Here is a 20,216-nt window from a genome sequence, read left to right as displayed (position 1 = left end):
CTCGGTGAACGCAGGTTATTCTGTTCACTGAGCACTGAGTCCGCCCACCTCGCTCTGCATCCTGGTCAGCTCTTTAGCGTGCTGGGTGTCCAGGGGGTCCGGGAGCAGAGAGTACAGGTTGACACTCATTTCTTTCTTGCCCTCTTCTTTGTACTTGACCTGCAGAGGATTGAAAAAGTAATAATAATTTAGTGGAGGGTTTCACAAAGCCTCAGAGTGCTCGTGCAGATGCAGATGTCCTGTATGTTTGCAGTGGTCGAGGGGTCGTACCTCACTGAGCATCTCCATCTGCTGTCTGACAAACTCAGTGTCATTGGTCTCTGGCATCAGGTGGTAAAGACTGGAGGCGTCCGTCTTCAAACCCTGCTTGTACTTTAGCTGCAGCAGACACGATTAAAGCACAGTGAACAACTGATCACTGATCAGGGGTAAGAAGGAAAGAGATCAAACACCACGTTGGGTTTGGAGAGGGGCTTATTCTGAGCATTGATTCCTCCGAGCTCAGGTCCAAGCTCCACACTCCATGGTTTAATTTATTTATTTGTGTTCTACTGTGTTTACACTGAAGCATAAGTTACAATTTAACCCCTTGATTTTCGCTCATTTATGTCACTGAAATTCTCTGTCATCCCCTTTTTGCACATCTAAGCAGTCAGTGCAATAAGAACCTTCACCACGGGCGCCTGGCTTGGTCACGTCTTTTCATGGCGACCCTGCGATAAGCTCTGAAGACGAGGACGGCCTCCATGCAGTTACCTGACTCTGCAGCTGGGAAGCCTCTTTAGCGTGCTGAGTTTCCAGGGTCTCTGGTAGAGTCGAGTAGAGAGAACTGGACACTCCCTTCTTTCCTGCTTCCTTGTACTTCATCTGAAAACAAACCAAAGACCATGAATGTTGAGTGCACATTCACTACACTTCCTCTTCTGCTGGGTGGTTTATGGGACAGCGGCAGCTTTCTGAACCAATCAGAGCTCCTGGTTGTGTTTGAGTAAACGCTGCATGATGCAATATGTCATTTTCTTCTGGTTTCACTAATAAAAGTCATTATAGGATTCAACCAACACATTTTTTTAAAAAACAAAAAACCCCAACAACCCACGTGGACCACAGAGTGGTTCAGATTCTTTTTGTGATAGAAACTTCAGAGTCTTGATTTTCAAAAGAGACCGAGACCATGAATGAGCTCCAACATGTTCATCAACAGCATTTAATTTACTTTGGAAGTGTCCTAAATAGGATTTTATTTTTTTGCATAAAGGCTGGAATGATAAGAGTAATAAATGATAATGATAAAATGTGTTTTGTTGACTTCAGTTTCAGTCCTGATATGACCTGCGTCCACATTTATGGGATGAATTTACATTTATTGAGAGGAAACGTAGAGTCGTATGTCGTCTGCATAGCTGTGAGACTTGAATTACCAGGACAATGCATTTAAATGCTGTAATGCTTTGCATCCTGTTGTTGTGTAAATTTACTGGGAGTGAAATAAAACTAATTTGTAGTCAGAAACATGCTGAGGTCCACAGATGATGAAGCCGTCTCTCCCACACCTCACTCTGCAGCTCTGACACATTTTTGGCGAAGCGAGTCTCAGTGGTTTCTGGGAGCTGAGAGTAAATGCTCTGGGAGAGGTTTCTCTTTCCATCCTCCTTGTACTTGTTCTGGAAGAGATAAAGACACACATGTTGAAAACATCTGGGGGCGACGAACAGCTGCCCAACACAAAATAATGATGAACGTGAACCGCAGACTCAGAAAGTCGGCTTCACCTGTGGCCTAAAACAAGAACTGGACTACAGCCCCCGTCTCTCCCGGTAGATTAAATGTGATTATTGATACATCTTCAGTGAATTTTATAACGGCCTGTGATATTCCTTTGATCCTGTTTCTGATCTAAGCTTTAAACATCTGAGAGCATCCAATAACCAGCGTGGTGATTATTTCTAACCAGTCAAACAGAATTCTTGGTGCAACTCTGTCTGCACTTCAGATATTTTGAGATGGCATCAGCTGTCAGTTCAAACATATCAGGAAGCATCGTGAAGTCCTCTCTGAAATGTCTGAGTAACGGGTATGACTCAGTCTCAGGATATTTTCATAGACATTTCTATGACCAACAACACAGGAGTCAGTTAATACATGTGAAAAACTCAATACGGTCTCAATGGTGCACAGGGCAGACTGAGTAATGAGTATCCATAGCAACCGTACTGATGTGTCATGCTGAATGAACTGTTACCTTTCAATATGCACTGAGTTTTTTATGCTTGTGTGTTAGCAAATGGGGGAAACAGTGGTGCTTGTTAGGGAGCATGTACTGTGGCAAATGAATCCACACTGCGGTGAAACGATGTGTTTGGGATTTAGTTAAAACGTTGTGTCGCCTGGAGCAACAGTTTGACTCACTGATACCTTGTACTCTTGTTTGTATTTATATATTTATATGTGTGCTTTATTCAAATGAATGTATCTGCCTCCTTCCTGAGCTCGGTTCTGCTCCAGGTTTGTTTTTCCTGCCACCACCACCTCAGTGCTGTGAACTGACGCTGTATAAATAAAACTGGACCGAATACAGGAGATGAGCAGAGATGTTCTCTGATGTTCTTCTCATGTCTACGCTGGTTTTAATCATAGACTGTATATATGAATATGGACAACATGTCTCCACTTCCTTGCAGTGGCCAAACTGACTTTATTTGGGTCATAAGCTCCACCTCCCTTTAGCTAGTGGGCGGGACTTGAGACAAACTAAAACACTAAAAAATATGTTTTTCAAGGATGGTTTCTGTCATTTTAGGTAGTTTATAAAATGTTGATGAACATTCAAGTGTCAGTTCCTTGAATAAGTTGAAAATTAGGAAAGTGTATAATCCATCATGTCCTTGTAACTGGTGGAAGTGCCACACGTATCCCCGGGAAAATATAAATATGTTGATCATATTTATATACAGCCTATGGTCCAAACCACAGCCTAACAGAAGACAAAGACATGGAGCTGCAATACTGGGAATGACTCATCTTATGGGTCTTTATAAATCCTGACAGTTTGTTTGGAAGTTTACTGGTGGAAATCAGTGATGTTTAGCTTATAGGCAAACGTCACTGTGACAACATTTGGGAGGTGGAGGAGATTCCAGCTGATGGAGGGGTTGTGTTGACCTCGCTCAGCGTGTCCGTCATCTCTCTGGCGAAGCTGGTCTCGGACGTGTCGGGTAAAGTGGAGTAGAGCGAGCTGGACATCTCCTTCTTCCCGCTCTCCTTGTACTTGATCTGAGATTTATAAGGACATCAAATGTATACATTCATACATCCACTGATTTGAAATAAAAAAACATCATCATAATCAGACATATATTACTCTCGTTTAATGCTACAAGTCGTCAACACATTACCTCACTGAGCAGCTCTGCAGCCTCTTTCGCGTGCTGCGTGTCCATAGTGTGAGGCAGGAGGGAGTACAGGCAGGTACTCGCTTCTTTCCTCCCTGCTTCCTTGTACTTGGTCTGCAGTTTCAGATGAGCATAGGCCTTAATGCATGCAGGTAGCTTTGTGTAATACACATAGAGCCCAGCAGCTGCATGGACGTTTCTGGCTAAAAACAGGTGGAGAAGTTGTGCAGGTGTAGACAGAAACACGTGAGCATTTTAAGCTGCTTTTGTTGTTCTTCTCCCTCTGGGAAAGGAAACTTGTTCACGTTGTGTGACTATGAATGAGTTTGATATCACAGACAAGAGAGCAAAGGAAAAGAAATTGAACAGGAACCCTGTGTAATAAATAATAAATAACCGTATACTGTTTCCGTAGGGTGCCGTACCTCACTCTGCAGCTCAGACAGCTGTTTAGCCAGCTGTGTCTCCGTGGTCTGAGGCATCTGATGGTACAAACTGCTCTGAATCTTCTGCTTCAGACCTTCTTTATACTTCACCTGCAGGGACACGAGGGAGCATCACATGACAGCGTAGATACTGGCCTGGGGTGAACCACGGGAAGATAAGTCCCAAAAGACTCTAGTGAAAATTGCCTTGATTGTAATGAGAACTGGGGACATTTGGAGCCGGAGGATTTGTTCAGTAAGTCCAACAATATGTGGAATCCAGGTTCTTAGGCAGTGAACTCTGCAACCAGCTTCCTACTCTTTTCCATCTTTCACTTCCTGCAAAGACTCTGGACTGAAAGTGGAATCAGCTGATAAAGAAGCAGCTTGGTTGAGTACCTCACTTTGCAGGTTTGATGCTTCTCTAGCGTGTTGTGTGTCGATCGTCTCAGGCAGCAAAGAGTAAAGATTGATGTTCATCTCCTTCTTCCCATCTTCTTTGTACTTCACCTGAAAACAGAGTCGATCTGAAGCATCTCGTACGTGCTCTGCATTCATGTCTTTAGAGTCTTTAAGCTTCCTCTAACCTCACTGAGCAGCTCAGACACTTCTCTGGCGTGGGCCGTCTCTATGGTTTCTGGTAGCTGGTGGAACAGACTCGAGGAAAGACCTTTCTTCAAGGAACCCCTGTACTTGAGCTTAACACAAACATGAGCACAGACAATTATCCAGCCAGAAAAACAGCTTCCTCCACTGAACTTTACAGATCACTACCGTACAGAATGACTACATGACATGTTAAACCAGGGAGGATCAGGTTAGAGTTGCTGGTGACAGTTTAAACCTCCTCACTGACTGCACTCACTTCACTGCTGTGCAACGATGCTTTAAGCAGGAGGTTGACTCGTCTCTGATAACATGAAAAGTCGATGTTGTCAACTCCTGGACTGAAACTAGTCTCCTAATCATCCAGGCTATTTGTGCCTATTTAAGTATTTAATTACCAAAATCAACCGACTGTATTTACTGTTTTTAATGTACTTCCGTCCTCTTTTCATTGTGTTTTAATGCTGTTTCTTCCTATTTGCTTTGAATATGCATATAACAGGTGCTTTACAAAAGCCTTTTACCTCGCTCTGTAGTTCAGACGCCTGCTTTGCGTGCAGCGTGTCCAGAGTCTCAGGCAGAGTGGAGTACAAAGAGCCGGACGCTTCTTTCTTCCCCTTCTTGTACCTCATCTGAAATGAACGCCATGAAATTATAATAACATCATAATTCATCCATGGCGTTCTAAAAACCATTCATTGATAAAGTTCATTTTCAGTCAAAATCAAATGACACCATCGTTACACAGAAGATGCAGATTCCTCACCTCGCTCTGCAGCTCAGCCACGTTTTTAGCGAACTGCATCTCAGCGGTCTCTGGCAGCTGGCTGTAGATACTCTGAGACAGACGCTTCATCCCGCTCTCTTTGTATTTACTCTGTTAAAAGACACGAGGGCAAAAACATGCACCATGACATCTCTGACCACTACACATTTCTGCGTGGAACTTACTAAAGGTGCAGTAGATATGGAGGAATTTTGATGCTCACAGATTTAACCATCAGATTTTTTGTGTTTCTCTTAAATGCAGTGCTAATGTTGTGGCTTCTCCGTGTACCAGGTGTGTGTAACATTCATCACTGTGATTGATCAGGTTGAAAAAATGCTGTTTATTGTGTTGGTACCTCACTGATCATGTCCGTCATCTCTCTTGCGAAGCTGGTCTCTGACGTGTCGGGTAAAGTGGAGTAGAGCGAGCTGGACATTTCCTTCTTCCCGCTCTCCTTGTACTTGATCTGAGGACATTCACACAGAGCAAAGCGCATCATGTTGATCCAGTCCTAAGCTCGGTGAACCCTCGATGTTCACAGTGTGGAAACACTCACCTCACTGAGCAGCTCCGTGGTCTCTTTTGCATGCTGGGTCTCCAGAGTTTCAGGCAGGAGAGAGTACAGGCAGGTATTCACCTCTTTCTTCCCAGCCTCTTTATATCTCGCCTGCAGATATCACACAGATATCATAAGCTAACATCATTTAACTCCACGGCCTTGGAACACCAAGGTTTCAATCATATTTTGAAGACTTTGCACACACGATCATGAGCAGATTTATTTTGGCATTTCATTAAAAGCTCAGAAAATAAAAATCAGCCTCTAGTTTAATTCCGATGCAGTGATACAGTTAATAGAAGCTGCAACGCTCCATCTGTGTAGGAAGTTTCATGAGAGCTTTGAGCAAGTGAGAAGTGACGCCTCAGAGAGTTAAATTAGCTCCAAATGATGACTGAGCGCCGCGCTGAGGAAGGCACTGCTATTCATGCTCAACACAATAAACCAGTATATTTAGAACTGAGCCTAAATCTTCTGTCATTACTGTGTGAGTCAGTGTTGGTCTGTCAGGGCCAGCGAAGCCTTCGCTACAAGCCTGAACCTTATCAAGATCACTGACTGACATTTAATATTCTCCCACTAATCTTATTAAATCATTCCCAAAAGTCTTTTCATTTTTCATTTCATGTCTGGTCTGTCTCTCAGCTGTGGCGCTTCTTTCACTGTAACTTTACATTAGTGGTGGAAAAAGTGAAATGCCTCTTTTCTCAAATATTTTCCAACTCAGAGCTACAACAACAAATAGAAGATAGAAAGATATTCAATATTTAACAGTAAAATAAGCTTTAAAATGTTACTGCAAGAAACACAACGCGACCCAAATATATAAATATATGTGCCACTCCCACATAATTCCTGCTCGACTGCCTAAAGCCAGAAATATTGGATTTCAAGAGTGAAAAGGAGAAAGTGTGTCACGGTACCTCACTCTGCAGCTCAGACAGCTGTTTAGCCAGCTGTGTCTCCGTGGTCTGAGGCATCTGATGGTACAAACTGCTCTGAATCTTCTGCTTCAGGCCTTCTTTATACTTCACCTGCAGGGACACGAGAGCAGATTGACTGGAAATTAACACCGTTTTTTACATGTTGAACTGAAAATGGTGTCACGACAGAACTGATTTTGTATGATTTAAGCTAGAAAATAAATAAAAATGTACCTCACTCAGCAGGTCTGACGCCTCTTTAGCGTGCTGGGTGTCGATGGTCTCGGGCAGAAGAGAGTACAGGTTGATGCTCATCTCCTTTTTACCGTCTTCTTTATACTTTACCTACAACACACACACACACACACACACACAATGACCGTCTTATACGTCCATAATGATCACATTAACTAATATCAGGTAATTTAGTTGGATTAAACCTTTTACTGTACCTCACTGAGAAGCTCTGATACTTCTTTGGCATGAGCTGTCTCTAAGGTTTCCGGGAGGAGAGAGTACAGGCTCGAGCTCATGCCTTTCTTACCCAAGTCTTTGTAGCGCATCTGAAAACAAAGACTGGCTTCAACGTTGTTCAAGTTTTAAAGGACTTGCACAGAGTTTAAGATGTTTACGTTGAAAGAGCAATGACGCTGAGTTGCCTGGCTCATTATTTATTGCTGAGGGACTGTCTCACCTCGCTCTGCAGCTCAGCAACACTTTTAGCAAACTGAGTCTCTGCGGTTTCAGGGAGCTGAGAGTAGAAACTCTGAGAAAGGCTCCTTCTGCCCTCCTTGTACTTACTCTGTGGGAGGACAAGCACAATGATCTGTCAGCAGTGTGTTGACATCTGTCAGTCTATAAGCTCAAAAAAGAAAAGGTCAGTGGAGTCATTTCAGTCTGCTGGACTCTGGCAAATGAGTCCGATCGATCAGATAAAACTCGTTTTTTTGGTGAACTGAAGAAAAAATGTTTGCAGCTACTCTTGAGTGGATAATGCAACTGGAACTTCAATGTTGAAGTCAGTTCACACAGATAAAGGAGGAGTTGAACGGATAAACTAGCTTCAGGTTCAAATGGCACAACTCTATAGTAACTTACAGTCAGTGGAAAAAACTGGGAGCTAGAAACAAACGTCTCTGAAGTAGTGGTCTGTACCGACTAGTCGACTTTACTGCCGCGCCGTGACGATGTAAAAAAAACTTTTACACAGTTCTATGGTCTAAACATATCTGCAGCGCACAGTATTCATAAGCTCATGACTATGTTCAGGTCTGTGTTCTATTTGTTGATATTGTTGCTGTGGTTGTAGAGTTTGTAGTGTTTTTTTGTCCTTGATGTCAGTGAATGCACCATGCCAGAGACGGGAGTTATACAATAGGTCAAAAACATAGCTGTGATTGCTGTAAAGCATTACAAGTCACTGACTCGTCGACATCGACTCACCTTTCAACACATATTAGTCGACTTTAACTAGGTCCGACCTTATTCTGAACAGTCAACGCTCAATTCAGTTTGTTTTAAGTGTGTTTTAAGTGTGTGTCGTACCTCACTCTGCATCTCAGTCATCTCTCTGGCAAACTGGATCTCTGTTGTGTCCGGGAGCTGAGAGTACAGAGAGGACGGAGCTCCTCTGACGTGCATCTTAGGACGGTAATTCACCTGGAACAGAGAGAATGACTGAACCAAGGTGGGTTTAATAACATGCACCAAGAGAGCCGCTGATCGGTCCAGGTTTTCTTCTGTTTACTGGTGAACTGGGTTTGTTTTGTGTAATATTTATGATACTAGACTTACCGGGTTCAATAATTAGTCAGGTTTTTTAAATCTGTCATACAGGCACACAATATAATATGATCATGTAATCTAATATATACAGTACATAATGTAAATGGAGATCAAATAACCAAACTATGTCTCAGACCTTTCTATCAAACCACTGAGAAAGATTTCCAGTGAATTCTAAGGACGATAACGTGAAAGGTTGACAGTGACCGTCCACTAGAAGGTTCAGCAAATAGAACAAAACATTTCTTTAACCTCGGTGAATGCAGAACTGTTACCAAATATGAGCTGTGGCAGTGATGCTTGTTGCCCTTTACACATTTCTGTTCAACACACTTGCATTTATAAGGTGTGAGCGTGTGTACAAGGACCAAAGGGAGAGTTGAACTATCTGTAGTGATGCAGGAAATGACACGTTGCAGGACAAAGAAAGGAAAGCATGAGTTGTGTTTGTACTCAGAGTTATGAGCAGGTGACTTCAAGGAGCTACAGAAAAGGAACAGGGTGCACTCATCCTTTCAGGGGAATCACTTCAGTGGACAAAAAGACGTCATTACAGAAAAAGAAAACCTCCTTCAGAGTACCTCACTCTGCAGCTGTGACATCTCCAGAGCGTGCTGTATTTCTGGAGCGTCTGGAAGTTGGGAGTAGAGGGAGATTGAGGCCTTCCTCTTCCCGTCTTCTTTGTATTTTTTCTGCAACAAGAGCACAAGTGATGACCTGACATCTGTTATCTGTTAGCCAGCATGGAGCCCTACTGAAATAAACCCAGCGCTGATGCTCCGACTGGAGTTACCAGAGTAAATATGTCAGACATGCCCATTGGCTGCACAACTAAGAACCAATGTACCTCGCTCTGAAACTCATGGACGGCCTTGGCCAGCTGCATCTCCGCGGTTTCAGGAAGCTGAGAATACAAACTGTTGCTCATCTCCTTCTTTCCTTCCTCTTTGTACTTGTTCTGAGGAGCAGAGAGAGTTTTATGGAACTTAAGAAAAAGAATCATTTTAACTGGGCTGTAAAACATGGAGCCGTTTACTTTCATGGAGAAGGAATACAAACATGTTTCACTAGTTTAAATATCACAACGTCATTGGTTTTACAATGTGCAAATATTTTAATACACTGAATTCATCCATCAATCTGTCCATCAGGGATTCATTCATCTTGTTCCTCCATCATCCATTTACACCTTTACACCACCAGCATCCAGCCTCTCACCAGTCATTCATCCATTCATCCTTCCTATGAATCACTTCTAATCTTAACCCACTCATCCATTCATCTGCTCACAGACTCATCCTCCCATCACTTCATCCCATAAACTCACAATCAATCACCCTCCCGTGAATCTGTCATTTATCATAATAATCCATCTGTCTGTGAATCTACTCATTTATTCATCGTTTCACCATCATCATGTCCCGTCCATCCATCCATCCATCCGTCCATCCATCCGTCCATCTATCCATCCATCCATCCATCCATCCATCCATCCATCCATCCATCCATCCATCCATCCATCCATCCAGTCTGACCTCGCTCAGGATCTCTGTCAGCTCTTTGACAAACTGGGTTTCTGTGGTTTGTGGCAGCAGAGAATAAAGGGAGGAGGAAATCTCAGTCTTCACGTTTCCCTTGTATTTAATCTGAAAAACAAAAACACGCCATCTTTATGATCCCTACGACCAACTTAACAAAACACGCCTTGTCTTCACAGTTTAACCTGGTTTTGTGTGGTCGTGCGTTGTGAGTTTGCCTGCACAGGTGCATCCGTTAACTACCTCGCTCTGCAGCTCTGAAGCTTCTCTGGCTCGTTGTGTCTCAGGAGTCTGAGGCAGGACGGAGTAGAGAGACAGCGACGCCTCCTTCTTCCCCTCCTCCTTGTACTTTGACTGGAAGAGTTACACGATTTAGACAAATTATCAGACTGACGGATCAATGAGAGAGAGAGAGTCAGGTTCCTCAGACGTGATCAGACCTCGGAGATCACGGCGCTGATGTTCTTGGAGTGGATGAGCTCGGCTCCTGGAACAAACATGCTCTGGCCCTTCATCTTCTCAAAGTCCTCCTTGTACTTGACCTGCAGGGAGGAAGGAGACATGCGTGTTCAAGCTGCACTCCAGCTCCATCCTCTGGACGAATGCTGTCCTCTTTACTGCAAACATCATTTATTATAGGAACTTTTAAATATCTTCTGCTCAAGTTGGACCTTGAACCTTATCGTGGCTGAGTCAGGACAAACATAATAGATTTTCTCCAGATTTGTCTAGTCTAATAAACACATTTATTAGTTTGACATTTTTTAAAACAATTTCTTTTTTGTCTATAATTTCCAATACTGTCTCTTGTTTTATATTACCCACCATCCCACATATACACTAATACCAAGTGGGTGATACTAACAGTAATGATGTCCTCCTATTTCACCTGAATGAGGTGGACAAATGGGACCTCTTCTATATTTTAGGGGAAAATACATCAAACTTCAGACAAATATTTGATACGGTAACATAACATGAGCTCTGAGGGAGTTTCCCGGTGTAAACGAAAGTGGACTGTTGAGAAACCTTAGGTTTTCATGTGAAAGTACTTGGTAGGTTGACCTAGCATCACAACCCAACAGCAACGACAGTGCCGGGAGGCAGAGGCTTTTGTGGTTCTGTTCCCGAGCACATTGTTTCTCTGTGCAGCGTCTGAGTCAACTTGTACTGAAGCTAATGAAGCTCGGGGAGAGAGCCGGACGTGTGTCCTTGTGACTTGCTTGTGAAGCCACCTACATCCATTCAACGTATATTTTCACCCAGAGCGACAGAGCTCCACAGTGCTGACAGACTTCCTTTTAAACACTTCTGGCTGAGACTGACTGGACGTTTGGTCAAACAAACAGAGTGGCAGATTTTCTGCAGAAACCCGGGAGAGAAATGGAATCGATCCACAGATGACAAGCTGTCGTATCCAATCTGTGAGTAGAACCCAGTGTGGGCAAAAAAGGAAGACAAGCGAAGAAATAAAAGCATGGTGCTAAATACTGGTTCCTTTGCATATAACCAGCAAGTGAATCCAAGTTCTCAGGAGCGGTTTACTGTGCTGTCATTATTCCTCCATGTCCGTTCAGACTGGTTGACGTCGCCATGGTAACAGAGCGTGTAATTGACCAGAAATGTTGAGAATGAAGATTCAGCAGAGGGTTGCTGACGTCCTAGGTGAGTGTTTAACTTCTGAAAGCGAATCATCTTCCTGCATGTGACAAAGTAAAATGACGTCTGAAGGCAAGTTTTCAGCAGCAGCTGGAGAACAAGCGGAAAGTGGATTGACTCGCTGCCAGTGAAAGCTGATGACTCATTGTGCAAACAGTCGAGCTGCCAGGTTTGAGTCACACCAGGGAATCAATACCTCACCCGCCAACATCCTACAACAATGTTCACACCCATTCAGCGACGGTTATGCTGAGAGATGTTTAGCTCTAAAAGGCGATCAGGGTCAAAAAGCTGCTGTCCTGTGAGTACACATTCCTCTTTGGGGGACGTTTCCAACGGCAACACTGCCTTCACATCACGTCAGAAGAGGCGTGAAAAAGGAGAACGACACATTGCTGTCTTACACGGTAAAGCAGTTTATTCATGAGTTTAAAATGAAGCTGAAAAAATGACTTGATTTAGAAATCCTGACGTTTTGGCTCCTCAGAGGCTGCAGGTTTGTTTTATTGTTTTACTGTCAAACCTTGAGTTCAATAGCCATGATACATCACGTTTGTGAGTGAAGATGCTTCTATTCATAGAAGACTGGAGCGGTTATACAGGAGTCGTAGGTTGGATTGGAAGGAGTGTATGAAGAGTCTTTGGGAGCAGCATCAGGGCGGCTGAAACATGGAACATGGACATGAGAACTTGTTGGTCTGTACAGGAACTTAAATACCACCAAGTGTCTTTCCCACCAAACCTGCATGGTGACACGCTAAAATGTTAAGTATGACAACATTATCCTGGCATGCTAGCACCATCAGTGTGTTCATGAATATACCTGAGCATCATGAAGCTACAACATGAACAAACAAGCAATGTTCACATTTAACAAACCGACGCTGAATTAACTCACATCACTGACGAGCAAACTGCACCTCCTGTTAAAGGAAGGGTCTGGCAGTGGAGGCTTCACGTCGGAGGAGGCCTGAAAACATACAGGAACACATGAGAACCAGAGAACCATCATTATCCAGACGGAAGGAGGTAGAGACTTAATTAAATCATTTTTATATTAGATTAGAAAGTTTTTTGGTTTGCAACAGAAGTCAACAACCATTGAATTTACAGTATAATACATAGAAACACAGATGTAAGTAATAAATGTCACCAGGTGAGTTATCATGACCGTATATGTAACCCACAGTGCAAGGACACAAGGACGTGACGAGAACTTATTTAGAAACCCTACAGCTGATTGGCTCTGAGTTCAGTACTGCTCAGCCTGTTTTTATTAGTGATGCTGTGGTTCCTGTACGACTGCAAACGTTAGGATTGACTCAATACAGGATGAATAAAACTTTTTAACAGTGATCTGTCAACATTAAAATACCTCAGTTTCCTTAAAAAGAACAGTCTCTGGTTGACTTTTTTGCAGATATAGTCCGTATTGACCTCAAAAGTCCGTTTGTACCCAAACACTTATACTGGCTCTACAGCTGTACCTTTAATGAAAGCCCAGTGTTTCCTGAAAGATCTCAAACAAACCTGTATATAAAACTTAAATCTCTCTATTCTAAGACTTCTAATGGAAACTAAAAGAGCAGAGAACAATAGTGAGAAACTTCCCTTATTCCAGCACTGTTAATCTCTCGCCTCTGTTAACTCGCCGGATCCAGTCCTAGAAAAACACTATCAAAGGCTAATAACGGCACATTTTCATTTGTAGTTTCAGTAATCCTCTCTAAGCCCTCATAAAAACCTGCGGTGCCAGGCCATGGCCCACACCAAGGTCAAGAGAAAGACTGAGGACCAGGACATAAGGTTTCTCAGCAAACTTCAAAAACACTCAGAGAGATTTATCAGGACGCAGTTTGTTCATCTGTTACATGCAGCAGAAAGAATAACCCGATAAACAGCACTGACAAGCTGAACTGTTCCGATGGTTCTGGTCTCACTGGGACATGTTAACTACTTTCATCAGGATCATTGAGCCTGTGAAGCTGCTAATTGCTTCTCTAGTCTGATTATTTGGGCTGAATATTTAATTTGCTTCTGAAAACTTGCAGGAAGTCAAATTTCAAAGTTCTTACCTCAGATTCCCAAACTCCCAACAACCTCTTTGGTTCCGACCTCTCATCCTCTTCTTCATCCTCTTCTTCATCCTCTCCATCCATCTCTGCATCATCTTCTTCCTTCTCCCTTCCCCCCTCCTCCTCGTCCTCCATTACATCCTTACATTCCCCCTCCTCCTCCTCTTCATCACGTCTGGTTGTCGCCGTGTAAACAGTCGTCATGGACGTTACCGTCATCTCCTGGAAATTCTCTTCTTCCTTTTCCTCCACTGTCACAACTTTCTCAATCTCTCCATCCACGGCCTGAGAAGCTGACACCTCCCCCTCCTCCATCTTGGTCGACTCTGAGGTAAAAGGCAATTTGTGTTTATGTCAGTTTTATTTATGACCTTTACTTTTATTTAACAGATAAAGAAAAAGAAAGGAAGCAGGGAAATCTAATGTCCAGATGACACAACCCATTAAAGACGACTCATAGCCAGGACTCAGTATGTGGAGTTTAGAGTTCAGGTTATGAACCAAAAGACATTTGGACCAGTTCAATGTATCTAAAGTCAAAGTCTCAGGGCCGGAGAGTTGGTATGTTTTCATACCAGCATTCACAGCGGCCTGAGATCTCAAAGACAGAAATTAGAGTGTTTCCATATGATGTGTTCATGGCATCAAACGGTTTTCACTGAGTTAGTTTCTTTATGGGAGAGTTGGTCCAACACTGAAGTGTCTCCTGATGGTGATCAGATCAGTCCCTAGGTCGACCAACTTCCTCAAAGTCACCACATGACCAAGGTCAGTGTTTTCACGTCTTTGGTCACCATGTTGAATCCGTCCGCGGATCCTTTAAGGTCACAGTCCCCTGTCAGTCGCCTCCACCAAACCCAGTTCTGACTCACCTCTGCTCTGTGGTTGGATCTCCATGTCTTGGTTTTAATTTTCTGTTTCACTGGTTTAGAATATCGTAACTTCTTTCTTGTCTTCTCTCGTGTTGTTTTCCCACAGTTAACTTCACTTCAGGTTCTTCAAGGCGTTTTCCGTGTCGCCCCTTTTTTTCTTGTAAAGCTCTGAGCTTCTTCTTTGACCTCTAACCAACGATATAAACCCGCTGGCGGCCGAGCTGCTTCGTCTAGTCTCCCACCGTCTACTGTGAGGGCTGAAGGTCTCTTATCACTTTTTGGCTTCTACATTTAGCCCTCCACTCCAGACCTTATCACCACCATGCCCTTCATCTCAGCCAGGGAGCCAGGTTTGGGTACAGCTGTCTTTTAGGGACCAGAACACCATTAGAGCGAGACAGTCCTCACTTCTATACAAGGTTGTTTCAGGGTTAAGACTTGGTTTTAGGGTTAAGGTCACTATTAGGTCATGATCAGGATCAGGATCAGGGTCAGGGTCAGTTACATGTAAATGTGTGTGTGTGTGTGTGTGTGTGTGTGTGTGTGTGTACAGGCCGAGGGGATGAAGCTTTGAGTGTCGTACACTGAAAGGAATTTAACTTGAACACACACACACACACACAGAGGTGATTTAGTTGAGAACTATGAACGAACACACTGGTCGACTTGTTAGCAAGTTACAGGTGATAAGACTCAACTGTGCCAACACCAACAGACGCGTTCTTCACGTTTCTGCCTCAAAATACCCAGTGACGCTGACCCTCTTCACTGATACCACACACCAACGCTGCACGGCCTCCTCTTCAACCAGAACATGGGATAATGCCACTGTTTCCATGGAAACTCTTTTCTTTTTTTTTGACAAAGTGGTGCTGCTGTTTTTCCATCTTTATCTCCAACCCTGAAAACATTGGATTCCATGGATTCCAGCCTGGTTCATCTTTTCAAACACTTGTTTTAACAACTGGCTGTTTTTCTACCTCCATGAATAAAACCCTTCAACGTGAGGTTCACGGTGCATCAGCCTGGTTATTAGAAGACCTGTTATCAACAGCTCCACGGTCACATAAACATCTATTATGGTTATTAGAGGAATTCTAGTGTCCATGTATTTTAGTCCAGTTTTCTGTTGGACGTGTGCTTTTAAGTTTCCAGGTGACCAGCTTATGAGATGAAATCACACACTACAAACACACATTAGGAACAAGCTTCAGACACTGACGTATTAACATTATTTAGTAAGAGGTCAGTTTGTGGTAAAGATTAAAAGCATGAGTTGTCCCAGAATAAAAGAGGTGTACGTCTGTATCAGCCCGCATGCTTGTGGTCACAATGCTAAATTACACAGTGATGCAACAAACACGCCAAACACAACATGAACTGGTCTCAAAATGTCTGACACAGTAAAAGTCCTAAAGATTATTGATATGTCTGTTTTCAAAGGATGATTTGATTCTTCATAGTGAAGCTACTGTGTTTGTAGAGACAATTAAAAAAACACAGTTAAACACAACTGTCAGTGTTGTTAACAGATGAATGAATGAATATTTGTCTCTTCTTTTATGCTGAAAACGCTGTTAAATTAGAAAATCAAAGGGCATGTGAGAGGAAAGGGTTTTTTTTTTTAATCTTCTCTCAGTAATAAATAATTTCTTTTAAATATCCCAAAGCTGTAAATATAAATGATGCAGCTATGTGAGTGTGACAGGCAGCAGGTAGTCTGGCAGGGCCATCAGTGTCAGATGGCTGTGGAGGTAAACAGGACACGGACGACCACAGCAGATCTGACTGTGTTAGAGCCAAGTGACCATCTGCTGCTAAGAACACAACACAACAACAGAGATTTCTATTATTACGCACTCAGTCTTTAACATAATACAGCACGCAGACCACAGACACATACGGGCAAATAAAAGAAACGTGTGAATAACTCCACTCCAACATCCACTCAAAAGTTTAACTCTGAGCAACTTGGGAAACTGGTTAATTCAGCAGAATCTAGGCAGGTATCAGGTTTCACTCTTAACTGGCCAAAAACACAGACACTGACCTGTACACACCAGCTTTGACCATTAGAACCGTAGGTAGAGAGGAAACACTGCAGGACGCACACATCAGCCCTTTAACATCCAGGACGGTTTATGGGACAGCAGCAGCTTCTTGAACCACTTAGAGAGATTCTGACTTTGGTCATAGAAACTTCAGAGTCTTGTCTTTGAAAAGAGACCGAGACCATGACCAGCATTCAGTTACTCTGGCTACATCATGAAAAGGAGTTTTTTTTTATTTATTTATTTTGCTAATAGGTTGGAATGATGAGAGGTTAAATAGTATTAACGCAAGAATATTGTTTCCTGGGGGCATCACATGATTTAGAAATCACCTCCTGCATCTGTATTCTGTGTGGTGCATTTGCAGAGATGAAGTCAAACTCTTACTTTCTGCTTCCGCTCTGCTACATATCAGAGCTAAATGCTGTAGTGATCCCACCATCACCTCTGTGTTTGCTGTTTAGTTTTTTATTTCACATAATGAAGACATGGCTGATTTGCTCAGGATGAAGAACACAAACAAACTCTGCAATTACAGCAAATTACTGGAGGTCTCCAGTGAGCTAATGAAATCACAACCAGGAACAACTGCAGACTTCCTTCCCACAATAAGACGTACATTTTAGAAAGTGAGAGAAATTGCTGCTTTACAGAGCGGTTGGCATGACAACAATGTCACATCCTGTTTCTATGGCGTCAAATAGCTGAAACGAAACTTAGCAAAAATTGACACTTGAACATAAATCAACGTTATATTAACTACCTATAATGACAGAAACCGTCCTTGAAAAAATGATTTTAGTGTTTTAGTCCCGCCCACTAACACGGAGGGGGTGGAGCTTATGAACTATACTGCAGCCTCCAGCCACCAGGGGGAGCTCCCCTTGCTTTGGCTTCACTCTAGAGGAGCTGTTCATCTTCATGCTGCCTTTATGATGTAGATACAACAGTTACCATGACAACTACCTTGGATAAGGTTGCCCAGCGTTTATACTGGTGACATTTGCTTCTGTTGTCTTTATTTTTACCACCACATACCTCAACGAACCAATGATCCTCACCTGTCTAATTAATCCGGCCTTTTAACACAGATTAACAGCTGAGTTGTGCCGGCAGAGTCACCCAGAGTCAACCAGTAAACAAGACACTCTGGGGAATAATCTGCCTCCACTCGAAGCTGAAGCAGAATACACAGTTTTATAGGCGATAATAAAGAGAAAAAGAAAGCTGCCTTACAGACCAGGAGGTCTCTGGTTCTCGTGCTGCTCAGAGCTTGTTAACGAACACAAAGCTTTTCCCGGGAGAAATCCCTGTGATCTCGTCCTGGTGTGAACCTTTGCTTTACTGCCAGACGCCTTTTGCACTTCATAAAATTCTACTCAGACTTGAAATATGGTAGTTCACAATGGATACATCCATCCAGATAATACTCAGAAAATATTAGGACTGACAAAATAAAAGTGACCTCTTTATAAATTACACAAGACTCTTTTGTAATAGCTTCTCGTTTTTCTTTCAGGTCGGTGGTTCCATCTTTGAAACCCGTATCCTGTTTTCATGACCTGAACCAGAACCTCAGGACGAGGCTAAGAGCTACACAGAGTAACTAGTTACTTCTGTTTCAGAGGAAATGCATCAGACGTTAAGCTTAACCACAGACACAATGGAAATGTGTGCAGGTGAAATGGATTTGGATGAAGCTAAATTTCATCCAGTCACCAGGATGTAACATTGGTCAACAAGGTGCCTGGATTGGGGGTCACCTGTGAAAAAGGTTCTGCTGAGGGACGTCACATGCACCGGACATTTAGGATCTGCTGCTAATTAGTTTTCAAGTCATGCAAAGGAACCACAGCTCATTAGATGGATAGGTGACCATAAGGGTTTGGCCTCAGAGACTCCAGGAGTAACAGGATCTAGAACATAAGAGAATGTTTCCTTGATCTTCTCTGATTGGCTGAATGAAAACCACATGACAATAAACCTCACTGAGAGGAACAGGGACGCATTTAAAATATCATGACGTCACTCATCGGATTCTGAACATTGAAAATGAAGCCTGAAGTGGGCGGAACCTGTATTCGCCATGTTGGATGAGCTTTACTCCGCCCACATTCAGATACTCCAAATATGGACATGGGGTCATACTGGGGCGGAGCTAAAGCAGCCTGGACGGTTTCTATTTGATACAACCATGTGACCATGTCACAGCTTCCACGTTAAAATGAGCAAGGAAACACGTTCAGCAGAGGAAACTTTACGGAGAACGTGGAAGGATTCAAATATCAGACGTTCAATGGACTCAGACCGAGTGGCAGCAGCTTTGTGTTGCTGTGCTACTGCCCCCAAAGATAAACTCATTCTGGTTCCCACAGCAAAGCAAAGAGGCTCGACCGAGACCGACTCAAGAACAGACCGGGACCACAGTCTGCAAAGACAGGGAGTTAAAACCCAGCAGGTACAGAACTGCACAGTCAACAACACCAACAACATGGTCAACTCCCGTCAGAACTCCCTTCAGCTCATCTTCCTGTCACATCTTACTCCTACTACCGTCCTCTTCCTCCAGCTTCTGGCTTCCTCTCTCTGCCACCACCAGGTCGCCCTTAAAGAGCTGAGTAATAAAATAAAATGTGTGGGCTGCTGAGTGTCACTCCGTTTGCGAGGCGGTGTGTGTGTTTTAATTAAGTGGAGCAAATGAGGAGAGAGAATTGGTGGCGTATTAACGCAGCGGAATAATGCGATCACTCGGTCAGGTAAACAGAGGGATAGAGAGGAAAACCCAAGAATAATAGCAGTCACTGATGATCATATGTGGGGGGGGGGAGGATAACGTCCATCAGACTAATGAGCTGCACCGGAGTGACTTAATGAAGCTTCAATCTGTGTCTCAAGTCATTGGACTCTTTTTCTTTTCCAAACCAGACCAACAGAAATATGACAATAAAGGGACATTTAAATGAAGTTCCTGTCTTATAACATATCTAAATAAAAGGATCATTAACAAGTTGGAGAAATGTAAGGAGACTAGCTTAGCATCATGTGCTGAGGTCACTGGGTCATCAGGACACATGTGTATGTATATATATATCATTCATTAGCATTATTAGCACTGTAGCTCAGACAAACAGGAAGTGATTTCAGTACGGGTCATAAGCTCCGCCCCCTCCACTGTCTGCGATTAGCTCCAACTAGTTCCAATCATTTACTTGTGGCTCATCTTGCTCTAAGCTCTGAGAGGATCTGCTCCACCAAATAAATACTGACCTGTTTGGAAGCTGTGCTCCACCTGTGCAGCAGATTTCTCCGCGCTTCATGTTGCCTCTGTTCTTGGTGCCTTTAAAATGAATTCATGTATGAATGAAACTGAAAAGCATGAACACATAAATGAAATGTGTTGGTCACTTACACTGATGGTCGTAGACGAAGCTCCTCTTCAAACATCCGATGGTGTCAACACTGGACGGCTTTGTGTGTGTGTGTCTGTGTGTGTGTGTGTTCACTGACCAAAGTGCACCCTCACACATACAATTCACATGCATACCTCACACAGAACGTGGTG

General features: G+C 43.2%; 1 protein-coding gene across 1 annotated transcript in view; it reads right to left on the bottom strand.

Moving 5' to 3' along the window:
* Window positions 1-14,869, bottom strand: part of LOC125024444 (nebulin-like) — a 43,678-nt gene extending 28,809 nt beyond the window's left edge. The window contains exons 1-26 of the mRNA XM_047612222.1: window positions 14,604-14,869; window positions 13,732-14,057; window positions 12,555-12,626; window positions 10,438-10,539; window positions 10,241-10,351; window positions 9,995-10,105; window positions 9,307-9,417; window positions 9,041-9,151; window positions 8,220-8,333; window positions 7,369-7,476; window positions 7,127-7,237; window positions 6,909-7,019; window positions 6,675-6,785; window positions 5,749-5,859; window positions 5,548-5,658; window positions 5,190-5,300; window positions 4,948-5,055; window positions 4,405-4,515; window positions 4,217-4,327; window positions 3,818-3,928; window positions 3,396-3,506; window positions 3,163-3,273; window positions 1,554-1,664; window positions 757-867; window positions 271-378; window positions 49-159 (exon numbers count right to left, since the gene is read on the bottom strand). Of these exons, the coding sequence (XP_047468178.1) occupies window positions 49-159; window positions 271-378; window positions 757-867; window positions 1,554-1,664; window positions 3,163-3,273; window positions 3,396-3,506; window positions 3,818-3,928; window positions 4,217-4,327; window positions 4,405-4,515; window positions 4,948-5,055; window positions 5,190-5,300; window positions 5,548-5,658; window positions 5,749-5,859; window positions 6,675-6,785; window positions 6,909-7,019; window positions 7,127-7,237; window positions 7,369-7,476; window positions 8,220-8,333; window positions 9,041-9,151; window positions 9,307-9,417; window positions 9,995-10,105; window positions 10,241-10,351; window positions 10,438-10,539; window positions 12,555-12,626; window positions 13,732-14,057; window positions 14,604-14,628 (2,961 nt within the window). The 5' untranslated portion in view covers window positions 14,629-14,869. The remainder of the gene's footprint in view (window positions 1-48; window positions 160-270; window positions 379-756; window positions 868-1,553; window positions 1,665-3,162; window positions 3,274-3,395; window positions 3,507-3,817; window positions 3,929-4,216; window positions 4,328-4,404; window positions 4,516-4,947; window positions 5,056-5,189; window positions 5,301-5,547; window positions 5,659-5,748; window positions 5,860-6,674; window positions 6,786-6,908; window positions 7,020-7,126; window positions 7,238-7,368; window positions 7,477-8,219; window positions 8,334-9,040; window positions 9,152-9,306; window positions 9,418-9,994; window positions 10,106-10,240; window positions 10,352-10,437; window positions 10,540-12,554; window positions 12,627-13,731; window positions 14,058-14,603) is intronic.
* Between the last annotated feature and the right edge of the window lie 5,347 nt (window positions 14,870-20,216).

This window comes from Mugil cephalus, chromosome 18 (genome assembly GCF_022458985.1).
Source record: "Mugil cephalus isolate CIBA_MC_2020 chromosome 18, CIBA_Mcephalus_1.1, whole genome shotgun sequence".
Taxonomy (NCBI): Eukaryota; Metazoa; Chordata; class Actinopteri; order Mugiliformes; family Mugilidae; genus Mugil; species Mugil cephalus.
The sequence above is the reverse complement of the archived record's forward strand: the minus strand, read 5'-3'. Positions and strand labels throughout refer to the sequence as shown.